The sequence below is a fragment of the Lepeophtheirus salmonis genome, chromosome 9 (assembly GCF_016086655.4).
Source record: "Lepeophtheirus salmonis chromosome 9, UVic_Lsal_1.4, whole genome shotgun sequence".
Lineage (NCBI taxonomy): Eukaryota > Metazoa > Arthropoda > Copepoda > Siphonostomatoida > Caligidae > Lepeophtheirus > Lepeophtheirus salmonis.
The window spans coordinates 15,871,028-15,895,027 of NC_052139.2; the positions used below are offsets into that span (position 1 = coordinate 15,871,028).

At 30.7% G+C, this 24,000-nt stretch overlaps 1 protein-coding gene across 11 annotated transcripts in view; it reads left to right on the top strand.

Moving 5' to 3' along the window:
• LOC121124185 (uncharacterized) overlaps positions 1-24,000 on the top strand; it is a 385,250-nt gene that overhangs the window by 349,043 nt on the left and 12,207 nt on the right. The window contains exon 7 of one of the 11 annotated variants that reach the window (XM_071891052.1): positions 21,887-22,415. The exons of 8 other annotated variants lie outside the window; for them this stretch is intronic. In XM_071891052.1, the coding sequence (XP_071747153.1) occupies positions 21,887-21,993 (107 nt within the window). In that variant the 3' untranslated portion in view covers positions 21,994-22,415. Of the gene's footprint in view, positions 1-10,272; positions 10,437-21,191; positions 21,394-21,886; positions 22,416-24,000 lie in introns of those variants that run through there. 2 more of the 11 variants (XM_071891054.1, XM_071891053.1) reach the window with 2 other exon arrangements.

Genomic DNA, 24,000 nt, shown 5'->3' on the forward strand with positions numbered 1-24,000 from the left:
GTTCAGAGTATATGTATGTAATATGAAGTATATAATATCTATAATATACAAAACCATTAACATTCTTTAAATATATATATATACCTATTTATATTTATAAAATCCTTGCGTTTGACTCGCTTAGCGTCATCTTCTTCCTGGATATTATTAGACACACAAGTATAATAGTGGACTCAAAAAATATCCTATCAACTGGACAATAATGATTATACATTCCTACCAATAAATGTATGTACTTCCAATGTACTTACACGATCCAAAAGAAGAGGATAATTTGAAGACCGTCAGGAACTACTTTCACTCTCCTTAAAAAGAGACTCAACTCTGAATACATTAAATCATTAAGTAATGGATACAAATTCGTGACCAGCAAAGGAGGTTTTTTTTTTTAAATTGTAAAAATCACAATTACCGAACATACCTCTTAGGCTCATACCTATATATTAATAAGGTTTATTAATTTTATTACCATTATTCTTGAGCTCTATGTAATAATCGTGAGATTGACCCCTAATTTGAGTATGGGGCACTACATACATAGGTAGATATGCTTCCCCTCTTCGTTAATACTTGAAGGTCTCACATACATACATTCATAAATAAGCACTTATAAATTATAATGTGTACTTATTATCCCTCTTTCCTTATTGAGTCTCTTCATTCCTCCTTATTATTGCTTCATATCCCGACGACTTATTGTAGTATTTCATCCCATAATGATCATGTCGAATTATATATGCGTAACCCCTTATAAGGGTTTTTGGAGAGCAAGGAAAATCCGCGTTATATGAAATCCAGGTCGTACTGGGACTTTTTTAGTACTAAAATCCGTAAAATGGGATAAATTATTTTTCAAAGTCCCTTTTTATTATGTTTCATTTATGTATAAAGGTTAGGACAATAACACATTTTATTCAACATTAATTATTTAAAATAATGTATGCCAATAATTGTAAAATTTCATTTTAAACGGGTATTTGCTTCATTTTTAAACCGTTCATTTCAATACTCTAAAATTTAATTAGTCGGAACTTCACCAATATTTATTTAGCAACCTTTTTAATTGCAAGTTTTTGGTATAATAAACAAGTTAATCTAAAGTTTATGTATCAAATTAAATACTTAACAAAACCCTCCCACTTATGAACAAACTTAGTTTTTTATAATTTAATATAAATATATAAGAAAACGCGATATTAGGGAATATACCGCACTATTCAGGGAGTCAGAATAATTCCATATACAGCGGTATACCGTAAGTAGTGATGTCTTTAAATGTTGCTACTTGTGTGTATATGCAAATTGTACAAGTTTCAATTTCTTAGTTTCAAAATGCATTATTTAATTTCAATTTTGCTCATTCTAATACCCAACTATACATTGAACCCATCATTTCTTTTTGATTTAGTAGAATTACAAGGTTGTTATGGAGTAGTATAATAGCTAAGATTTGAAAGCCTATAATGTGCTACAAAATACGTATATTTTAGTAATTTGTATTAAAATAGGCAAAAATTACACCATTAATATATAAGACTATCCATGAACTATTCAATTATTGCATTACTCTTGTCAAAGGTACTGTAAATCCCACATTCAAAATTATTCCTCTCATTTGTTGTTTTCAACTTGTACACAACATATATATAATATATATACAGCGGAGAAAATAAGTATTTTATCCCTTGCGGATAGTATAAGTTTGCCCACTAATAAATATTTTCTATTGGATTGAGGTCTGGAGACTGGCTAGGCCATGACCTTAATGGGTTTCTTCTTGGGTCATTCCTTTGTTAAGTTATCCGTATTTTTTGAATTCTTTTCGTTCTGGAAGACCCATTTTTTAGTGCCCTTACCCGAGGGAAGGAAATTGTGGCACAAGATTTAGGGGACAAAAATCCACAAAACATAATATTCTGTTAAATAAACCTACCATTCAAATGATTGACCGTTTTTTTGTTTGTCAGTGAGCAAACTTATAAAATTGGGAAGGGGTGAAATGCTTATTTTCTCCACTGTATATACATTATACAATAAGTCTCAAAGAGAGAAACAAACATGAGTGGGAAAATGATTTTTAGAAAATTCAATTATAAAAAATAAAAAAACACATCATGTTGTTAGTTAGTTAACACATTCTCTTTCGTATAATTAAAATTAGTCATGTTGTAATTATTATTTTTATTAATTGTGTTGTTTTGCACACTTGTTTGTTCTTTTATTCGTTTTTTTTTTGTAAAATCAAGTATCAAATAACGAGAAACAACTGCCCTCCTTCTTAGAGAGTCTTTGATTTTTGTATATATGAGTTGGAGGAAGTGAATTGCTAAGTCATAGTATTTATTTGGTACATGCCACAAAAGAACACAGTCTTACCAATTAGTTAATTAAATACAATATATTTGTACTTTAATGCGTGAATTCTTAACAAACAATTAAAGAAGAACCCTCCTCTTACATCCCCACCCAAAAAACTCTCCTCCCACATCCTTTTTCCGTATCATTTTCTACTCGTGAGTGGTGTGCATATACATATACTGTACAATGCATATACATTCCTACTGAAGTTGATAACTTGGAACTAACTCCATGAGAAAGGCATACCTCGAAGCCATAAACTTCTTTTATTTTTCTTTGATTTCGCAAGAGGGGATTTGTCCTCTTGAAGAAAATTGTAGAAATTATTTTCCACTTGAATTCAACTTTTACCTAACGAAACAAAAGAGAGAGAGAAAAAAGTCTTAATTTATTATGCTATTAATCAACGGGGGGGATTTTGTATAAAATTTAATGATCGTGGGAAAGGGTTGAGAAATGACGTGCGGCAGAGTGGATCAGGATTAGAGAGGGGGGAGAGAAGACCACCAGAGAAGCATCTAAAGGGCTAAACTGCTTGTGAACAAATAAATACCATACCCAACAAAAGTCCCTCAAGTACGTGCTTTTTTAAATAAATAATAAATACTCTCTGTTAAAACAATAAGTAATGACTCAGAAATTGTTATTATTTATTTTAAGCTTCCGTGGCCCTTGTACATACATAAAAATAAATAAATAATAATAATATATTATACAATCATATTTACATGCTGTTTAAACATCCGGCCCCACGTGGGCGGAAATTGTACAATAATAAGAAAGAGCCCTCTTGTCTTTATTAGAAGAAGAAAAACTACTATATACTACAATCACTTCCAATAAAAATAAATAAATTATGGTGCTATTGATAAATGGTGTTCTTAAAATGGGGGGTTTGTTTAAAATAATGATAATAATGAGTTCAGAGTAGATCATCAGGTAATGGACATGGAAGTAGGTGGGCAATAAGGATTGAGACGGACAAATGATGAACGTGTCAAATCTCTTCACTAATCATGTATGTTGGGCGGAGGAAATAATATATATTTATGAACCAAACTCAATATGATGATTATAATTAGTGATGAGCCGGTAGCAGAATTTTACTGCTCGAGTTTCTAAAAAACAAGACACTCGAGAAATTATGAGCTTTACTCGTTACTCTCCCTAACACTTTTTGAACGCTAACAAACTCGTCAGTCAAAAATTAATACATATTTTTTTAAAAAGCTATTGAATATTTGTCACTTATAATTTGTTTTTCCCTTCTCTAATATGTTGTGTTGGATCGGTCATAGGACTTTTTTCCTAATTGTTCCAGTCTTTTTCACAATTCAGCAATCTTTTGGACCAATTAGTCGGTACTTGAGTCCAAAAATCTACTCTATTTTTTTATTTTCTTAACTAGGATTGATGAATATAATAAATGAAGAAAAATAAACGTATAATAAAAAGTTCCTTCGAAAAATATAATTTTGAACAGCTCAAAGGACGTTGTTTGTAACAACTTAAATTCAGCAATGGTATTTACCATAAAATACCGATTAGGACTTAGGACGGATAAATGATATTAGGACCGGACTCATAAGACGGAATTCTTTTTAAATTTTTAGACCCATCCAACACTACTAATAAGTAATAATAAGTTTCTCATGACTAACATCCTCCTTCTTAATCAGCTCGGATCACGCAGATTTATTTCTCTTGTGAACGCAAAACTTTTTGAATCCGAATAAAATAAATACGTTTTGAATATTCAGATGCTATAAGTATAATGGACTCGAAAAAGAAAAATGGAGAATGATGTGAGTTACGATAAATACTCGCATTTTAGGTACACGAGCCGAGTTTTTGTTGTATTTTTTTGTGTACTTCATACAACTGGAGTACCGATTGACGAGTTTAGCTCCTAGTACATCACTAATTATACTACATAACTTAATAATGGCTTCACTATCTGTCTTTATTTCTTCGCTTAGAGTGTGTCCTTCAGTTGGACGTACTCTTTTAATGGCATTGTCCTAAGGGAAAAACTTTAATGTTCATATGTATTTAAGAGAGCAGTTCTTTTGAATGTGTATGTGTGAAGGATGAGAAAAGGCCCTAAGGTTTGTTTGGAATGAGTAAAAAAGAAGCTGTCTGATGACATACCTACATCGTATGTACAAGGTACACATAGTCTGAATATTGGACGTTATTTATTGCGTAGGAAGTTGATTTTGGGGACAAGTGACAGGATGATGGTGAAAGTTAGAAAATGTTCTAAAGACTTCTTCTTCTTGTCTTAATCATATCTTATATACATGTAATGCAATCTGCAAAAATAGGATGGACATGTTGAAAATAAGGGAATCTGTTGGGTATTTCTTAAATGCAGTTCGTCCTAATCTAAATATGTATTACAAATGGTGTGGAGATAGATCTACATATTTTAATTCTTATGTAAAATGTATTTTCTTGTTTTATTTAAAAGAAAGAATTATACATATATTAAATTATATTATGTGCCTATGTAACTCGTACATATTAAGACATTCCTTATCGAGAAGGAAGTAACAAGATTTTGCTTCAAGCCATCATCATGTGATAAATATACATACGTATGTATATGTAATTCCACTTCTTGTTTCCTCGCAAAACCATGTCGTGGTTATCGTCGTAATAGACAAACAGAATATCTTCTAAAAGTGTCAGTCATCATTGGGCTAATCCTATTAGCAGTGGCTTTAATTATATGTGTGATTAAATCCCTCTTGAGAAGAATGAAATGATTATTTTTCGATACCTTTGGGAGAGGGGGATCCAACTAACAAATAATTTTAAGTTAATTAGTATGATGATGATGGAAGATTTCCGTATGTTCTCTTTTTTAATTCAAATACATTCCGTCCATCAACAAAAAAGAACAAAATTGATCATATGTATTCTTCGACAATTTATATCCACAAATTATTCGGATTAATCCCTTGGACACGCCACAAATTGCACTACTTAATGTAGCAAAAGTTCATCTTAACAATGAAATAATTATAAACTTAAGATGTAATTTGAAAGTGACCATATCGGGGGCCCAATTAAGTCTATTAAATCAAATGAAGGTTCTAAACTATATTCTATAACACTCTTGAGCATATCAAATCATTCCGAAAGCTTGATTACAAAGCCTATAATTGAACGAAATATTTATATAAAATATTGGGTTGTATGTACAAGTAAAGATAGGATAGATCCACATTTTCTTGGATTGGGCTCAGTTTGGACATAAATATTCGAGTTAATTTCGGATTCAGTTCCGAAACCAAAATAAGAGGGATATTTGTCTGGAATTTTATAAACATTTTACCCGAAGTTCGGACCTAAATCAAATAGGATCCGGATTCAGGTAACATTTCTACTGATAACAATAAATAAGGCAATGTAATTACTATAAGAACATAATTATTAGTTATTGTCATAATTATTATTTTATAAAACATTGGAATAACCACACAATGCAACTGTTTATGGAGATGTCGCTTTAAGTACTAATGAAGATAAATAGAGATGCTACGTTCATTATAATAGTATAATTTTTTTTTACCTAGGATTAATTATAAAGTAATTCTATTTGCTTTATAAGATCCGTAAAAGTTTGAGTACCTGAAGACTTTTCGGATGTTGGATAATACTAATTTACTTATAGCGTATCTGAGTACTTTAGATTCAGATATAAAACCAGTCTTAAATTTATGAGTAGGTTTCCCGGGACATTAGGAAATTAAAATTTTAAGAATTATTTGCGCTCCTTGTTAGTGTTGGTATATATCTTTGCACCCTTTTTTTATAAGGAAACAGAGTAAGTTTGCCCGGTATTGCCCCAGACATTAAGAAATTAAAATTAATTCTGAACTCATCTGTTATTTTAAAGGAGATTATAAGGTTTAGAGAAGAAAAAATATTGAAGTTTAACTATCGTTCCTTCATCTTTCATATTATTGTCAAAAATCCTGCGACTTATTCTCTTTTCTTTTCTTTTTCTTCTCTAAATCTTATCATATCTCCTTTATAAAAAGTTTGCAAAGATACATACCAACATGCGGCGAGAGTCATTCTTAAAATTTTACGGTCTTTACTTTTTGCTGTATAGGAAATATTCGTTTGTTAGTCAAAAAATTAGTTTTTTGTAAAAATGATATTATCAAGGAGGCATGGCCTTGAAGGCCAAAATATTTTTACCAGAATCATCTCTAAGCCTTAAAACCGATATGAAAAATTTCAGGAAAATCCATCGATTGGTTTGGCCATTATTTCAGGACTCTCACACACAGACACTCGCATTTAATATATACATAGATTACTTGAGGCTCGTGAAGAGACAAAAAATACCTCGGATCTTTTTTAAGATCCGTAAAAGCTTGAGTACCCGAAGTCAGTTCGGATCTTTTTGGATTAAACAAGCGATTATAGCTTATATATATTTGGATTATAGCTAACCCGGGTAGTTTAGATCTGGGTCCAAGATCCGTCCTATCTCTATGTACGAGTATACATATATGAAGTACAAAAAGATACATTAGGCATTAGTCTTTTTCTTTTTGTTCTAGATTGTTTTTGTGGTGTGTAATCACCACAACTGCATATACTTGAATACGTGTGAACTTGATTCAATCATAGCTGACTCAATGTAACTGACGATGAATGTGTTAATGTCCTTCTCATCCCTTCTTTTATCAAATTTCTTTGTGTGTTCGTAAATATAGGTACAATAAAAGATACCTACGTTTAAGGGTGGAAAAGAAGGCATTGAACTTTTGTTTTAGCCGTATGTAGGTATGAACAGTGCTTTTGTGTGTGGCATCATCCAATAATCCTTTTCTTCATCCCATACTTGATGTCGTGGCTGCATGAAAGGAAAAGGTGGAAGGATTAATTAACAACTTTGTATGGTCCATGGATATTATTAGAATTCATTCATAGCTATGACATTGCATTATGTACACACATTTAAGTGTACATATGAAAGAAGCAAGGTCTTTAATTACAAATGAGATATAGGGTAGGTTACGTGATTTACTATATCCATGTCATTGCTCATTCATATTTTACATACATCCCAAATGTACGTTCATATTTCAATATTTTGATTCATTTGAAGGAGATGTAATAGATAGAATTGATTCGATTGATTATGTTTTTGTTGAGAAATCACAAATTATAGCAAATTAAATATTGGCTTCTTCATAAAAAGGATCTTCTTTATACTGTTCTGTTGTTTGACATCAGAATTATCGTAAACAATGCAAAAGACTACTTAAAGCCTAGAAATATATAAGAGGAGGTATAATATTCAATATAACATTCCAATTAGGCAATTGTTAAATTATTATTATTTTCTGAAGAGAGATTCATTTCGTTTTACCATACATTGAATTTTCATTATTTTGACTTTTTTTTCCATTATTATTATTTTTTTTTTAGCTTACAAGTTGTTTTCTCCTTTCTTTTTTTAACTTTTTATTTGATAAAAAAAAAAAAAAAAAATTGTGTTTGCATAAAAGAAAAACGATACATGAAACAATTTATAAATACTTACATATATGTATTGTATGTGCTATAATGATCGCTCTTAAATCTTTTGCTTATTTATTTAAATTCTCGTTTTCATCATTCTCTAATGACTTGTATAAATATCACAATTCAAAGTAAATAGTTTATTGTAACAATATTCCTGTATCATTATCAAATACAAAATCGATTTTTCAAATATACATATTGCGTATGGCCATTGTGTAACAACTAACTTTGAGGTTGGTTGTTGTTTATGCGGCTTGCCAGAAGTGTTTGGCGTCAGTTAAAAAAATTGCATGGAATAACAAAGTATTTATTCCATAATGGTGAAAAAGCCAGAGTGGTCTTGTTGTGAATCACGCCGGACAACACAATGTTTAGATTGCAAACTTCTGGAACCTGGAAAGGTTCTTTCTCTGGAGAGTCGGGAAGGAACTGGAAGAGTTTCTAGGTGATTATGAATCAAAGGAAAGCGTGTTGATCACAAGATGACGTTTGGCTGCCAATGGAATCAGGATTTCATTGATGATGGTCCATACAAATCTATGAGCGCTATTGCCAGGAATATAAAACTCTCCTATAAGGTTGATCAGGAAATATGTAGCATATGATTTACGATACAAATCATACAAGATGCAGAGCTCAGTAACTTCTGACAGAAAATACTAACGTTGACCTGGTTTTTTACTTTGTTGATGCTCAGGGTTCGGGAGGAATCCTGGAATCTGCCAATGGAGGACTGTCATCAAGATATGGTTCCATTTCCTAACCATTGTAAAACATTTTTAGTTGAAAAATTGCACGTAAATCACTGTGTCAAGATTGTCTGTTATGTTAAACTTTTCTAATTCACTTATTCTTTTTCTTTAACTTAACTCGCTTTTATCCCAATAGATGGCGGGAGAGTCAGATTCTAGATCTGTGGTCAGTAGACTTTTGAATTGATGCCATTTTTGAAATATATATATATTTCAAAATCTCAAGTATTCCCATTTGAGAACCACTGAATTAGGTTATTTAATCACGCAGTTCATCCTTTCTCACGTTTCTACGTTACGCATAATTTTTTAAAACATAAACAAGGTAATTCCTTGAATTTGATGTGATGAGAGTAGCAAGTTCTGCCATTTCTGTGACAAGGTGTTACGTAAATTGTGGAGAAACAGACAAAGTTTCTATTTAAAAAGGTCACTTTATAGAAATACAATAATTATTATCGAGAAGGTAATTTCATCATGAAGCATGCCCAAATGGGCAGTTTTGTAAATAAACTTTTAAATTTCAATTAAGAAGTATTCGTCGATAAGAGTAAATAGTCAAATTAGATATCATTTTGGAGATCGGGTTACAGAGTTCAATAGAAATGAGAGATTAACTCCAAGTGGTTATATAAATCACTTTCAAATGATTCAGACGTGAGTCCTTACCGATACGATGAACATTGTCGTACATTCATATGCTGCTGACCCTTGAAAACACAAAATAATAAAAAGGGAAACTAAAGGTTGTTTGATTTAGATGAGGGTGTGGTAAGAGACACATAGTCATTAGACATCAAACCACATTAGTCCTATTATTATAACGGATGTTTAATAGACGACGCCTGGTGTGACTCCCTACCTTTTAAACCACCAAATAACATGTATGCAATAGATACAAATGGCTATCTTAATTGAAGTAGTAGTTGTTTTTGCTGTTGCATTTTTGATTGCAAGACAAAACTGCATGCTTGCTCCTGCTGCATTTATTATAGAAGTAGAAAGGCAAGCAAAGAGAAAAAAATAACTAATTCACAAAGACACCACCAGCTCGAACTGACATTCTACATTTGTTATGCACGTATAAACGTAGACTTACTGCCTCTATGCGTCTTCGTCTTCATCATTCATGCATAAAAGTTAAAAATATACACTTCACTTTTATTACTAGCGTTAGTATTAAAAATAATAACTACATTAAATTGATTTGTTATTTGCCAAATGCAATAACTACTGCTAAAGTATTGAATAAACAAATACTTTGGTTTAAACTTAATATTTATTCATCTTGGACTAAAGGGCCCCCCATTAAGTGCACTTATGGATGGACATAATTGCTGAGGAGATGTTAATAGTTAATTTTAGAACACACCCCAAATAAAAATTTATTTATTTATTCCTCATATTTGTTTTTAATCCTACCTATGAATATTGAGACCAATTTTGTCATTATATTCGTATACTTTGTGTCGTTTATATTTTTATATCCTTTAAAGATATGCTATATGGATTCATTTTTTATATTATATTGGGATGCTTTGGGGATCAAATGTTCCTCATGATATCGTAAAGTAATCTATTTGATCCTTTGGTGTTTTTTTTCTTGCAGAGGATCTTGACACACAACACCTATGATGCCTACAACAGATTTACCATGACGGAAAGAAAATCAATTTCATGTTTATTTAATTAAATATTTATTTTAGTAATGACCTCTTCTACAAACAAACTTTTTCAAAGGAAATAAAATGTTTATTTAACTCTTCTCATGAATATTCGGTACTTCAATGGAAGGAGATCTCCCACAAAGGTTAGATAATAAGATTTCAATCCATGAAAAGGGATGCCAGCGTTTATATTAAATGACCTGAAACGTGAATTGTAAATCATGTCTCTTCTCCTGATTGCATTCCGGAATGGTTCTTTACGCGAAAAAAAGTCAATAATATCTACAAGAATGGTGAGGAGTATGACATTTGAGTCATACTCCTGCATCATCTTTGTTATGGCTATCCAATTCTTTTCTTACTACCTGAGACTTTGACTTTTCATTCTAGACTCTAAAGTGTGTCGTATTAGTGTTGGGTTTTGGTCCAAGACTGATACTATTTTGTTGGACTAAACTTATTTGGTCACAAAGAAAAATTCATTAAGCCAGGAATTGTATTCGTGGACAACGACATGATGACATCATATGAATTTCAAAGAGACTGCTCGAAAAAATTGATACACGGGTTGAAAGACCTCACTAACGTATACATTTACAATATATTTTGTTATCAGCTTTCCATGTTTCTGCTTTTTCTTCCCCCTATCAGCATTCTGAACGTTTATTGGTTAAATTTGAATTAGTTCTTGTTAAGCTGTGAACAATTCCCTATAATTATTGAATAATAATTCCATGTTTGTTAAGAATTGGATAACTACAAACTGATTTTAAGCCTTTTTAGGTTTCTTTTTTGGAAGAAAGGTTGTAAGATACAATAAAATCAACGATATGTGTAAAACTTGTATACGGACTGTTGAACGCCCAGTATGCCCTGTCAGCTGATGTGAGGCGATAGTATCACGGCAAAACCTTATAGGATTTTAAACATTTATGGAATGTGAAAAATTCAAGCTCAGAGCAAAGTCTATATCACAAGAAAAATGTGAGTAATTAGATTTTTTTTTCTCAAAATTTCCGACTTCCTCTTTGTGTTTACAGTTTGAAATCAGGTCAGGTTTTGATTGGATAGGAGGAACTCTAGTGGTCATTTTTGTACATAAAACATTCATAGTGAGAAAATCGGTCTTTAGAGTGAGACTAAAAAAAGATTGGCCCTCAATCAATTTGTTAAGGATTAAATTTCGGTACAAGGTCTTGGACCACGTTTGGTCTATAAAAAAGACCCCGAGTCTAAGGAATATATAGTATATTCAAATATTTATTTGAGAGGCCATGATTTAAAAGAGTATTTGCTATATAGATTTATTGATTAATTAATCTACATGGATGCATCATTACATTCATGTATTTGTAATCATTTAATTATTTATGCAATTAATGGAGATCTATGTGCCTACATAATATAGTAAGATTGTAGATCATATTATGTAGTAAGGAGCCCTCTTATGGTTAATGAACTTGACTTATTGTATGTACATATGTATACACAATATCTATTAAGCAAATATCGTTTATTCTTTATTTTATCCATCAAAATAAAATAATATATATATATTAGCAAATAACAGCAACCCCTCGACCAAAAATATATAGAACAAAAGAAGTGTTCTTTATAGTGCTAGGCTTCGGTCTGAAAACATCTTAATTTTAATTAATTCGGTCTAAAGTTTTTCTTTTATTTAGAAAATTGAAAAATTAAAAGTTTTTTATGTGCAACCTTTCCTTTAGAAAAGTAAATATCGGTACAGATCGATAAAAAAATATCACTTAAAATCCAACCGAACACCAATTCTTATGTCATTATTATATGTCTACGTTTTTGGCTGGTGGTAATAATCTAAATTAGATTTGAATCTTTCATTTTTTGTAAATACCTACATAGTTATGGAGGATGATATCTCTTAGCTACAAATGTACATGGTATTTATTTATTTATTCGTTTAACCGAGTTAGTGTCACTAATAAAGGAATTTGGCCTTGCTTTTATAACTTATAAGCTATATTTCCCTATTTGTAGAGGAACTCATTAATTCTAGTGTATCACGGATTATTTGTGTATTTATTAGTATTTATACTTATTGTTCTTTTTTTAAATGTAATTATACTTTTTCATAATGGGGATAATTCTACTAATTACAGGCATAGACATATATTTATGTATATACATATACATATGTACCTATGTAAGGATGTAGTGTTGTGTCGACATTAGTTGTTAAAGAATGGACTTGAGTCAATAAATTAGAAATGGAAAAAAAGGAAATATTCCAGTAGCTACACACTATTTTTACGTACTATTGTGGAGATGAGCATTCATGACCTAATATTTTTTAGTAACTGTGAGACTGTAAAAAAATAAAGAAATTCAGACTTTTGAAACGAATGTTTTCAAGCTTCATTCTGCAAAGTACATAAATATTTGAGCTATCACGCCACAATTTGTTAAGTACTGTCAAATCCAGATACAAGAAACTGCTATTTTTCAGAGGAAAAGTTGACTATATCCGAACTTAGCTTACATCTGAACTATATAAAAAATCCCATTTTTTGGATACTTATGATTAACTAAAACTACCTATTTAGAGGCAACGCGTGTTTGATTAGATCCTGTTTTTTTAGAGATCATCGAGTATTTTCAGCATATCTTTCAGCAAATGTGTTTTTCGGGGGCACTCATGATGTGTATCTGTATTGACTGAAAATCAATATGAAGCGAATACAAAATAAACACACGGAACAAAAATGCTGGTGCCAGACTACAATTTGTACCTAAAAAAGGAAGAAAAAAAATCCTCCATCAAAAAATTCTTCATTATCATGAATTCCTATGAAATCGATAGCGAAAAAGGTATGAAAAAGTTAACTAAGCAGATTTTTTACTTTGTGTTTCTTCTATGGGAAGTATTTTAGGTAGTAAGAAATTGGTATCTGAGAGAACGTTGACTCTCAGCATATTTTTATAATATCCGGATTTGACTGTATATTTCTTTCTGTTAAAGTATACAATTTGTAGCAATAAAATGTGCATTTACACCTAGTCGGTGGAACTCTATAGGACCAATGATTGTAAAATCATTTGATGAGGTTTAGTGATAAATATAATCAAGCCATCTCTGGTTTTTCGAATTTGAAAATCGACTCACCTTTTTAGTGGAGTAGAGTTGATAATTATTTGAACCGACACAACACTAGTTATATGGGACTTGCAGTCGGAAAAGTAACCTACAGGAGAAAGAGGCCTACTTTAGCTCAAATACTCTATATGTATGTACTTTTATATCTCTTTATATACCTATAATGTAGTACCTTCATACATGAAACATCATTCTTTAAATTTCATAATTTTTTTTTTGCCTCCTTTATGTTTGTGAAGAGAGAAAGAGAGAGATCTGTTCTTCCTTTTTTTAGTGGATTCTTTTATTCTTTTTTTTTAAATTCTAGAAAGTTTCTTTTGTATAAAGAATAACATTTAATTGTGTCTTGATGACTTTTAATCGTACTAGGTACTGAAAGAGGGAGAAGAGGATCGAATCCTTTTATTTTCGTATATATGTTTTGTACAAGTACAGATGTAGATGGTATATATATTTATGGTCTAATATTAGTTACTATTTTGATGAAAGTTACAGATTGATAAGGTGTATTCTGAAGCACGCTAGTAAGTTCAAATGACCAAAGTTATATTTACTCCTAAATACATAGTTGCCCAGTAGTTTTGATAGATCAAAATGAAATGATAGCATCAATTAGTAGTTGGCAATTAAAATGTTGTGCACAAGTTGCGATGTATGTATAAGTTGTAACTTGTAAATGCAGATTGTACTAGTTACAATTTCTTACGTTTAATTTCGTTTTATATCATTACTACATCCGTCATTTTAATTACCCACTACTAATTGCTAATTAGTAAAATTTCATCCTAAAGGGCAAAAAAAAAAAAAAAAAAAACATTCTCAATCTATTGAACATGAAAGTAAAGGAACTTCAATCATTGCATAATATACTTATCACAAGTCTTAATCTAAATTATTCCTTTGGAATTAAAATTAATCTTATTTTGAGTTTCAACTTGTAAACAATAACAGTGTTTAGACTCGTTTCAAGACTGATTTTTGTTTCGGTTCGATCCGGCGGCATCGAATCAATTTTCGAGGGGCGGGGGGCAAATTATATAATTGCCCCTTCATCAGGAGTGTCTGTAGGATTTTTGAAAAAAAAAATTCTGCTTTTTTTTTTATCAATTCCATGTTTGAAAAATACTTTTTAAAAAAGACAAGTTTAACATTTTTTTTTCTTGACAAGATGATAATTTTATATTACGATAACTACAATTTTGTTTCAAAAAGTAGAAAATCCTTAACTCCTATGGTTCTGGGATCACTGATTTGGTTTGAAGATATTTTTTGCCGGATTTTTCTGTCCAGAACACAATTTAAAACTGCGCGGATTTTTTTATATTTTTTAAAAGTCATTTTTGCACCCCAAATTTCTGATTTTAAAAATAAAATAGAATGTGTGATTGAATCAAGACTGGCATTTGATGGGGGACTTAATATTACTTTAATACGTGTTCAGAACGAAGTTGGATCAAATTACTTAATGGGACAACTGTCTCAGACCTACCTATGATTTCCAGACAGAAATCCAAAGCTTATCTCTAAGCCTATATAAAGTTGTTTTCATTCATTTGATTGTTTATATGAGCCCATGTATTTATATCACAAAATTGATTTTTTTTTTATTTGCTCAATAAGAGGGGGGAATGGGCTTGGGAGGGTGCCATATTTCCATATACAATATATACAAATATAGTCAATGCTGGATGCACCTTGAAGAATATTTCATATGAAGACTCCATCAGTATATGAATTACAAATAAAATGACCATATATGTACGTAGGGATTAATAGCATATACATATCTACTAGTGAATAAATGTTTGTATCAGACAACAACTCTATATCGATTATTATATATATTATATTGAAACGGATTTGGGCATGAGGTATTTAATATTTGTGTGTTCCCTAAATTTATATGTATAGATCGATAAATATTAATCATTGGATGTGTGTGTTTGGCAAGAAGGTGTCTATCAGAAGAGTATAAGTTGTACTCTTATTGATATAAACTGTATATTTCATAGCATAGTAGCATCCATAATTATATTTTGTAGGATTGTTGTTTCTACGCTTAAAGGTCATGCATGAAATGATGAATATAATTTTGAAACATTGATAATAATATTGATACATAATCATGGTATGTAAAGAGCTTTGAAACTATGTACAATTTCAATACATATACGTATACATTGATAGATATTTCACAATATGTGCTGGATGGAAATTCTTTGTTATTTTATTTGTGCATTAACAACAACTACATTATCATACGCTATACCTATTGTCTATTGCTATATATGTATGTGTGTTGTGTACATGTTGCAACTCGTATAACCAAACTTTGTATTTAAATGCATTATTCAATTATAACATTGGTCATTCTTCTACCCTACTATAGATTGATACTATCATTTTATTTTGATCCATTAAAATTAAAGGGTTATTATTTATTTATGAGGGCATTTAAAATTTATAATGTACCTCAGAATACTTATATTTTAGTCATTATTATTGAAATAGTTCAAAGTTACACGTTTAATATATCAATAATTGCATGATCCTCATCCCAAGTACTGTAAATCCTCATTTCAAATCCTTCCTCTACTTTTATGTTTGCAACTAGTACACAACATAAATATGATAATAATTAGTGATGGATTGTAGATGGTTATAAAAATCAGGTTTGGGTTTGTTTTTGAGCATTGAGTTAAGTCGAGTTTGTGTAAAAGTGTCTGGGATTTAGATAAGTCAGATTGAATATCTCCTCAATAAGGCAGTCCATTATTATTAATTAGTGTTGGATCGGTCCTAGGACTGCATTCCTAATCAGTCTTTTTTCTAATCTGTCTGGTCTTTTTCAACAGTTGGAATGACGTATTGAGTAACTCCCTTATTTTAGCTATTGTAGTTACTATGAAATACCAATAAAGACCGGTCCTTAGGACCTGACTCATTGGACTGCAGTCTTTTTACCTTTTTTTAGACCAATCCAATACTACTATTAATCAAAGAATGGGTATGTAAATTTAGAAAATATTCATTTGCATAATAGGAAATTATGTATTTCAAAAAGTTGTGTCTACATTATCACAACAAAGCATAACTTAGATTAATTAAGGCTTCTTTTATATTGTGTAGTGATTACCATCTCAGCTTCATGATCACTACCAATTCTATTTCTTCATTTTTGATAAAATTTTGATTTTTCCATTATATTAATCTATAGTCGAATATTTTGAGTTTTGATCAATCGAGTTCGATTTTAGTTGAGTTTTTCCAATAACATTTGTAGGGCAAGTTCCAGTCATTTTCAAAAAAAAAAAAATTGAACTATAGTAAAGTCAATTTTTTTCGAGTTTGGATAATACTCGAATCCAAAACTAGTATAAAATAAAAATACAAGTGTGATGAGTGTTCCGTTCTGCACGTACAGACTCAACTGCTGCAATACGACGCAATGTCTTATTATTGTACAATTTCGTTTACCTGAATAGATCATGTGTATTTTGCTTTTTATTTATTTTTATTTTTTGGTAGGTTATATTTCTCCCTCTCTTCTCACAACTTTAAATTTTTATGATCTCAATTTCCATCTTGTTTATTTTTGTAGTAGTGTTTTGACAACTCGAGAAAACATCAAGTCGACTTGGGATGTTAATATTTAATTGCAATTCAATTTTTGTATCCCTTAAAGTTGTCCTGGATTTCCTTTATGGCAGTAAAATTATGGATAGAGGAAAATGTAATAACTGTCAAGAAAGGGCTTAAATAAAACCTCCTTTTCTCATTTGCAACGGATATTTATAAGTTTTCTTACGTTTGTCAAATGTAAATAATCTAAATTCGATTTTTTTAGTCACTCTTCCTCCTCAAGAAATAATAATATTCACTCAGTATAACTGATATCTTAATATTTTTTATTTATTATGCCTTTAATATTATAATTAAACATCATTTCTTTAAGTACAATCATATAGTTGTTAATATTTTTTAATGTTGAATGTGATAATTGATAAATATGCATTGTCAATATAATAGGACAACCTAAGTATACATCTTTGACGTCATCACCCAAGCGATTTCAAACAAATTTTATTCATCATAGAGTTCCTAAACTATGAAATGGATATTTATTTTTACGAATTAAGTATAAGAATCTCCGAAAATACATCGATACAAGTGATTCTCTACATCCGAATATTGAATTGAAATTATAAATCTTAGTGTTATTTCCAGATTGGCATCCTAGAAGTCTTTATATACTTGAAAACAGAGAAATTCAGACATTTGAAATCAATGTCTCAGATCAATTTTATCGATATTCGGAATATGAAAAAATTTCCAAGTTTCCAAGCTTCATTCTTTTAATTAAATATTTGAGGTATGACAATTTGACTCTTATCCCTGGACATAATGTATCCCTATTTGGAGTTAAAGTATGTAAATTGTACACACTAACTCTTGTATTTTTAAATTGACTGTGTTGGTTATTTATCTTTCTTTTCCATTTGAATAATTCGAGTAGACCTTTACCTTAAAGTCGACAAAACACTTGTTAGTTTGTGAGTCCTCGAGAAACAAAAAAAAAATTAAAAATAACAAAAAAATCCTAGGAACATCCTGTAAAATAAAATAAAAGACTTAAGTAGGCTAACTATATATATGTATACAATAGAGATTCCTATTTAAAAAATTTTTTTTTTTTTTAAGATTTAGCAAATTAACTTCGAGGAACAATTTTATTCAGATGTCATAAATGATATAATTTTCTTATAAATACGTGAAAAAAACTCCCAATCCCCTCCGTTTTTGAAGATTTTAAAATTATTTTTTCATAACATGACTGCCTGCCTTTGTATCAACTAAAGTACTTTACTTAGATATTTAATATTCTCTAAATAAACAGCATTAGTCTTAAATGAAAGTAATTGTACCATTTTAATAGATAGGGATGTATGTACTTGAAAATATAGTTATTTTTTTTTTTTTGGAAACTATAAAAAACGTCTTAAAATGATTATAGAAGTACAAGGACCAATTCGTCAATTTGGAAGAAGAATCTTCCACATTGTTCGAAACCAAAATGTGGGCTTAATATTTCAATGGGATGATCAGTTTTTAAATTTTGTTCGGGTGCCAACAAAACGTCAAATAATCAGCACTAAAAAGTGATGTCAGGTCGTGATCAAAATTATGATAATAGATACATAATTGATTATAAAATAAATTCTTGATTTTCATCTCTCTAGAGCTTTTATTTGAAAAAATATATATATATGTCAATTTTTTCATTGGTCTCAGTCATAAGAACAGAAAGAATCTATCTAAAAAAAATCACTTTTTTAATCATTCCATGTCTCCAACGTGAATGGAGAATGAAAATGCTCAAAAAACTAGAAATTATAATAGAGGCAGATTAAGAGTTGGAGGCAAGTTTAATTATTCTACAATCAAAGAGGAATTTTTAAAATCAATGTACCCTTGAAAACGACCAGACCATTAATCCAAACTCATTCTTTATATCTAACTATCTTTGAGTCTGGCGATTATTCTTTGCCCATCATTACCATAATGTTGTTGTGTTTGTAACAAAATGTTCTATTATATTTTTTTGTCTTTGTATATTATTTCATTAATATACAAATAACACAAATTCAAATTTCAAACATATGCGAATGTAGCATCTCTCAAAATACAATATATATATATTAGTTTATTGTACGATATTTATTTTTATTTTTTGTATGATATGTCAACTATATTCATAGGTATTTGTTAGTTTATTGCCTATTTAAAAAAACAACAACAACAACATTACTTTAGAGCTGCTCACACCCCTGTTGCTGCAGATACTAGATTTTTGCAAGGGCTCTTTGTCTTTTATGTTCTAACTTATATATATATATGATACTCGAACAAAGATATATATAGTTAGATAAATAGATAGCAAATTATAAATACAAAGTGGCGAACGTGTATTTTTATTATCTTTCTTTGTGAATGCCCCTTTGTGATTTTAGTTGAATGTATTAGCCTGCATACATGTATGTGCATAGCACAAATAGCTCGCCATCATTATTGTTGGCTCCTTTCTGTGTTTTTGTGTGTTTTATAATTTTACATTAGTGTTGTGTTCACTCAAATAGTGAGTCCATTTTCAAATTTGAATTAAAAAAAAAAAAAACCAGTGGACTTCATAGTTTCATTATGTAGGCTTGTTTTTTTATTATTAATAAACCTCATCAAATGTTTGAAGTTTTGTGTGTCGTGGCGCTGCTGTATCAAAAGGATTTTTCTAATCAATCACAATTTAACATATTTTTCTCAAAGAGAAAATTTTATTTTAATGATTCCAACTTACAAATATGAGCAATGTTATAGAACACATAATTAACTGCCGATTGCTAAGAAAGACATAGTCCTAGTCGCCAAGATGAGAACACAGTATGGGAAGAGGAGTAAGATAGCAGCGCTCGTCCGCGCGGGATTGTCCCAGAACGTCATTGGTGAGCAGAATGAGGCTGGACTAGACTAGACTACAAGACTGTCCATGCATAAGATATATTTCTAATCATCTTCCTCGAGGCCCCAGCCTGCTCTCCGATGGCTTCTGGAGTGCTGCTATCTCAATCCCCAATAAGTGTGTGCTCATGGTAACGACTAGTACAATGGTTTTTGTTTTAGCAATCGACGCCTAATTATGTGTTGACAACATAGAAAAATTGTAAAAAAAACAAATTTTAATCTCTCAAAATTTGTATAGTAGAGATGGGTAAATAATAACGATTGACCCGGTACATTGAAAGAATAAAGCTATCAATTTATAATTGTTGGAAATTAATAAATGGTTGGTGACTATGTTTAGCTACTTCTCTTTCCTTTTATAATTCATCGTCTTGAATCGATTCTGAACGACTCGACTCAAGTCGAGACAACACTATTTTCATACATACAGGTTGGATGATTATTTCTATGTATTATGAAGAGGAGATAAAATAAAGACTGGCCAATGGTTTTGATGTATATAGATGATAATGATCTCTGATTACTCAATTTTTGATGATGATCCTCTCGTTACATATACTACTAATGGATTTAAAAAAAAGAATTCATATGAAATACAAGCCCTTTTTTATTTATTGTACCTACCTATACTTGATAAAAGTATGTGGATTGTAAATGAATCATGGCAGACGACAACGCAATTAACCTCTTCTATTTTTCCAGTATGTACATATATTGGTAATAGGTACATATATGAACTTACATACTTGATCATAATAATTGCTTACAATTAACCCTAATGCTAATAATAAAGTGCATAATGAGTAATGAATGTTTATTCTATGATGAAGGTATACGTATAACAACTAAATGTACTTACTACTTTGAGAGAGGGAGTCAATTATGGCTTAGTTTTTCATTACATGTATACATATGATGTCTCTACATATGTATAGGTATATGTATTCCATGTTCATACATTACATTTATATTGATGTACGATATGACCTAACTATATTTTCAAATATGCACTTTTATCACTACTCATTTTTAAATAATAATGTACAGTACTAATCATTGTACTAACATGAGTACATGGAAATGATCATTCTGCATATTCGTAACATCTTATTTTAAATGCGTTTGCATTAGATAAAAACAGTCCCGTAACTAGCAGACTTACCTACTTATATATCTAATATGTTGTGTTGGTCCCTTCATCCTTTCCAGGGTTTCTGACTTACTAACGGCGTAGGCAATTGCCCTGGAGACGCCCAACTGCTTGGAGTGTGAGAAAGGAAATTTTTCCATCAGGTACAAGTGACGTTTTCTCGACTTGTACGTAAGCTAGACAGCTCAGATTTGTTTATTGTTCTAACTAATTATTTATGCTTTGATAACTCGAAATATGAATAAATATCTATCACTCGAATTTCTATTAATTATTGAATTATCAATTCCGTTCAGATTTCAATGGACCATACAGTACTACAGTTCTGGTCTACAAAATATATTACTGCCTTTTAGTTCATGAGTTGGAATTCCATTTGCCCTACATACAACGTGCATAGGTAGTTTTCAATCATATCTGAGTAAATGATTTTTTATATAAATATGTACACGTCCTGGGAGTGGGTCAAATAATATAATTGTTTTACACAATATTTTTGAATTAAATAATATGGAATTTTGCTCCTTTATTTATAGACCTTTATTCGTATTATATCATACTTTTTTTTCTGTTGAAGTAATACTCATCTCATGGAATTCTTATGTACTTATGTAATTACATGTATGTATATTTCTAACGAGGGTTTTGAATTTGATTTGTCCCATTGTCGTAAATTCCTTCTTTCCCCCAATCATAATTGTTAGTTGTTTCGTAATGTTTATTGAATCACTTTATTATTTAATTTTTTCCTTAGTGATGACTAAATGTATTATACAGACAGTGTTGTGTATTCAAGATGAACGGATGTTATTTGTCCAATGCCACAACAAAACACTTTTTGTTTTGATTTCCATGTCTTAGAAATATTTATGTTGTGTACATATGTATTTATTATAGGGATATGTAGACAAAGGGTGGTAAGCATATACTATATATGTATATAGCATTTTCTCTTGAAAAAAAATAATTGAACGTGAAGGAATTTTATTGATTATAAACTTCCTATAAACTTTATTTAATTTAAGTATACATACATAAATCATCAATATTTTACTAAGAAACATGGAATCCTTACATAGAAAACTAGCTATATCAATTTGTATTTAGTACCTACACACTGATACACGGAGAAAGAAAGGAATAAATTTTAATTTTACATCAAAATGGTAATATACCGGTTGTGTCAAATAACCCCACTATTAAAATGGCTATAACTAGAAATTTGATCTGTCAATTTTAATGATTCTTCAACGACTAATAAATAGACAAATATCACTTTATTTGAATAACATTTTGATTTAATGCAAAGATAGAGAGGGGCAATCGTTCGAAAGTTGCCAAACTCCTCCACCTGAGGCACTCTCGCCGAAATCACCAAACAGGCTGTGTGCAGACATAAAGACCGTGTACAACTTCCCTGATTGTAATTTTGTTCTGGAGCAAGATGATGGTGCCCTTTTGGCTCTGACTATGTGGTCCCATGAACTATTGGGGCAGGACCACGTGTCTACCATTTTCGTCGGATGTCAACCAATGGGAGGGAGTATTGTTTTTCAAGCCTTGCGTGTAGCAAAGTCTGTCATATACGTAACTCCATTACCAATTTTCTCAAGGTATTCGTTTATACAATGTGGAAAGAGATGAAGGAGGCCATGATGAGGAGGGAACCTTTCAGAACCCATTTGTTTTGAAGGCTGAGATAAGTTATTAACAAACTATGTGTTCTGACTAGATCTTGAATAATGTTTAGATGGGCAATAGGAAATTGTTATCTAACACCCAGTATGTGGTCCCACGTCATTTTTTAAAGGGATCTTTGGGTTGATGATTTCAATTTTCGTCCACTTTTGGTTTACAATTACAATTTCGATCTAGACCAAAATGTCGATCGAACCCTGAACAGAAACAATTTTCAATGGCTTTACAAAATTCTAGGTTACTTATCTTGAATAATAAATGCATTTTCTTTATTTGACTGTAAACTGCCTTTCTTGAAGAAGAAGAAAGTGACAAAAATGAAGCCTTCCCTTCATGAGTTGTAGTGCTGAGTACCGTACCTACATAGCGTAATTTCTATTTAATGATAGCTAGTCAAACCCCAATTATTGTTATTATCATTCTTAAGGGGGAAATGAATGTGTTACACATATGAATGTGTGTAATTTATCTCAATTATGAATTGATAAGACATCCATTCTTGGATTTGCGCACCTCTAAATACATATATACATGTGCATATCAATTCATCAACTTTGAATAAAACCAAAAGAGTATATGTTTTGTACACTATACTCGTATGTACGTACGTACAAATCCATTGATATTTTAGAATGTAATTCATGCCTTTAGCTTTCTTTCTTTCTTTCTTTCCTTCCTCACTCTCAGTTACTCATCAACCACGTAGGAGGGATACAAACTCAATATGAGGTGATATCGAAAACACTCTTATTCCATTATTTTCAATTAAGGGATGTGTGAATCAAATGTTTAATATTTGTTTGTGCTCATTGTACATATCGATGATATACCTACGGTATACATTCATAGTTGAAGGACTATGAATGTATACCGTATGCATCATAATGTCTTGTGAGGTATAAATAGAATTCAAATTCATTGCTCTTACAAAAAGATTTTACGAATTAAGCTAATATTACCTATTTGTCAAAAATTCTTCCTGCTTTGGCAGCAATAAAAGCCTCTAATCTATACCTAAAGGGTATGCATACTTTTCGGATATATTCTCCCGACATGTTGTTCCATGCTTTTGCAATGGAGGAATTTAGGGACGACATTATGATGATAAGTGCCTTTTTGTACTGAAAGCAAGTGGATTCAGGTTTGGACTTAGGGATACAAAAGCTACGA